We start from the raw sequence: 1,976 nt of genomic DNA, 5'->3' as shown, positions 1-1,976 counted from the left end.
CTCTTCCCATCATCACAGTTCCTTTTCCAAATTACACGCTAACAAGGATTTTTCGTAAGAGCTTTCCTCGCGTCCTCTGAGCCTGTGTCTGGTTGAGGGAGGAACTGAACAGATATGCTTGTGTGCTTCTTTCAGGCTGAATGGAGCATTGAGCAAACTGCCCCAGCGAGCACCTGGCCCAAGGAAGGGAAGGTTGAGTTTCGAGGCTATGGTTTACGTTACCGGGAAGACTTGGACTTGGTTCTGAAAAACATCAATGTTACCATAAATGGGGGTGAGAAGGTAGCGCATCTGAATTTATAGTAGTGTTACTGTTTACATGTCCGCATGCATAAGCCAGAGAGGTCTGTCCCTGTTCTGCAGTGTCTTGGGTCCTTAAATCTGGAAGAGCTTCTGTAGAATCAGTCTCACTGTAACCAGCAGGTGTAGTGGGCTCCCCTCCTTTTCAAGGTGGGCCCTTCATCGTGGGATCAAGATACGCTGTTATGTGGGCTTGTTGGTCTGGTTTCGTACAGAAGTGAGGTTTATGCTGTCTTCTCTCCCCTTCCCAGGAAGTTTTGCAGATTTGTTTGCTGTAAGCAAAGAGGAGTACAGGTTGCAGAGAGATTAAGTTAATTACAGTCTCAAGAAAGTGAGCTGTTAAGTAGAGGGGGAAACCCTGACGTAGTTAGAAATTGTAGGGTGAGACTCCCTGCAGGAAAGAACAGGACTCTAGAGTAGCTGCTCTGGATCTGGCCACACCGATGGTGATAGGTGTATCTCCGCTTCCTCGCACCTGCACTCATGCATCCTGCCCCAGTCCTACATGGGTTCTCTGACATCTGATAATAGTGTGATCTTGCACGGCAGAATAAACAGTAGCTGCAAGGCAGAACTACTATCTGGCTGCCTTGTTTGTGGTACCCAGCTAGCTATTTGCTTTTTTCCTGAGTGCATGCTTTATGCCTACAAATACAGGCAGGATGCTACCTCAGGAGTGGTTAGGAAGGCCAGGTGTCAGATGTTTTCAACCAGCCAAAGTAGCAATCGCTTATATTCATTTTAAGAAAGAAAAGAATTGGTGAAGACTGCAGGCTAACTGGGGAGCAAAACAGATACTGTATGACACAGAGGGCTTTTGGTATATTTTTGCTATAAATTCAAATAAGATAAATGTCAAGTCAGCAATTAGAACTGTGAAGCATGAACCAAACAAAGCATTAGGGAAACCTTGGTTTGTTCTACCCAATTCCATCTGCCTTTCTAGAAAAATCGAAAACTTCTCTGATTGGATTGCAAATTTTGACTGCTTTTCATTCTTGTTTTTTTTTTCATATCCAGTGATTTTTCTTCCCCTTTGTTCAGCCTCACTTTCTTATGCTGTCTTGGGGTGTTGATAGCCCAGCAAATACGGCAGCCTTCTGAAAATGTGCTAGTTTTGGGTAGATGCTTGAAAATGCTTTGACTCTTCCCCAGAGTGTGTTGTTCCTGTATTTCTTCCCAACAGATTGGAATAGTTGGAAGAACGGGAGCTGGAAAATCCTCACTTACGTTAGGTTTGTTTCGGATTAATGAAGCAGCAGAAGGAGAAATTATCATTGATGGAATTAATATTGCAAAAATTGGGCTCCATGACCTGCGGTTCAGGATCACCATCATCCCTCAGGTAGGTGTGAAATCCTGCCTTAAGAGGCTGTTTTGTAACAATGCTGTTTCTGTAACATACTGGGGATAATGTGTTTATTCCTCCTCTGATCTGTAGCTATGACATGGAGACATGTCAGCATGCTCCCTCATGCACTGGAAACCAAGCTTTTTTCCTAGACTGGCTTCACTCTGCTTGTGCTGGTTAACAAGTAGGAGCTTGGCTGTGGCCGAGCTGGGATGTGGAAGCAAAGCCTTGGCCTTTGGACTCCTGGATTTTGTCAGCACCCCGCACTGATCACTTAAATGCCATAGACAGCTTAGCCTGAGTGGGGAGGTCTGATCCCTGCTGA

The 1,976-nt window shown here is 45.0% G+C and overlaps 1 protein-coding gene across 1 annotated transcript in view; it reads left to right on the top strand.

Annotated features, from left to right (window-relative positions):
• Positions 1–1,976, top strand: part of ABCC1 (ATP-binding cassette, sub-family C (CFTR/MRP), member 1) — a gene marked incomplete at its 5' end in the record, with an annotated part of 39,046 nt that overhangs the window by 33,406 nt on the left and 3,664 nt on the right. Inside the window, 2 exons of the mRNA XM_010146656.1 lie at positions 136–282; positions 1,487–1,645. Coding sequence (XP_010144958.1) covers positions 136–282; positions 1,487–1,645 — 306 coding nt within the window. The remainder of the gene's footprint in view (positions 1–135; positions 283–1,486; positions 1,646–1,976) is intronic.

The sequence above is a fragment of the Eurypyga helias genome, unplaced genomic scaffold (assembly GCF_000690775.1).
Source record: "Eurypyga helias isolate BGI_N326 unplaced genomic scaffold, ASM69077v1 scaffold6442, whole genome shotgun sequence".
Classification (NCBI taxonomy): domain Eukaryota; kingdom Metazoa; phylum Chordata; class Aves; order Eurypygiformes; family Eurypygidae; genus Eurypyga; species Eurypyga helias.
This window is presented reverse-complemented; position numbering and strand designations above follow the sequence as displayed.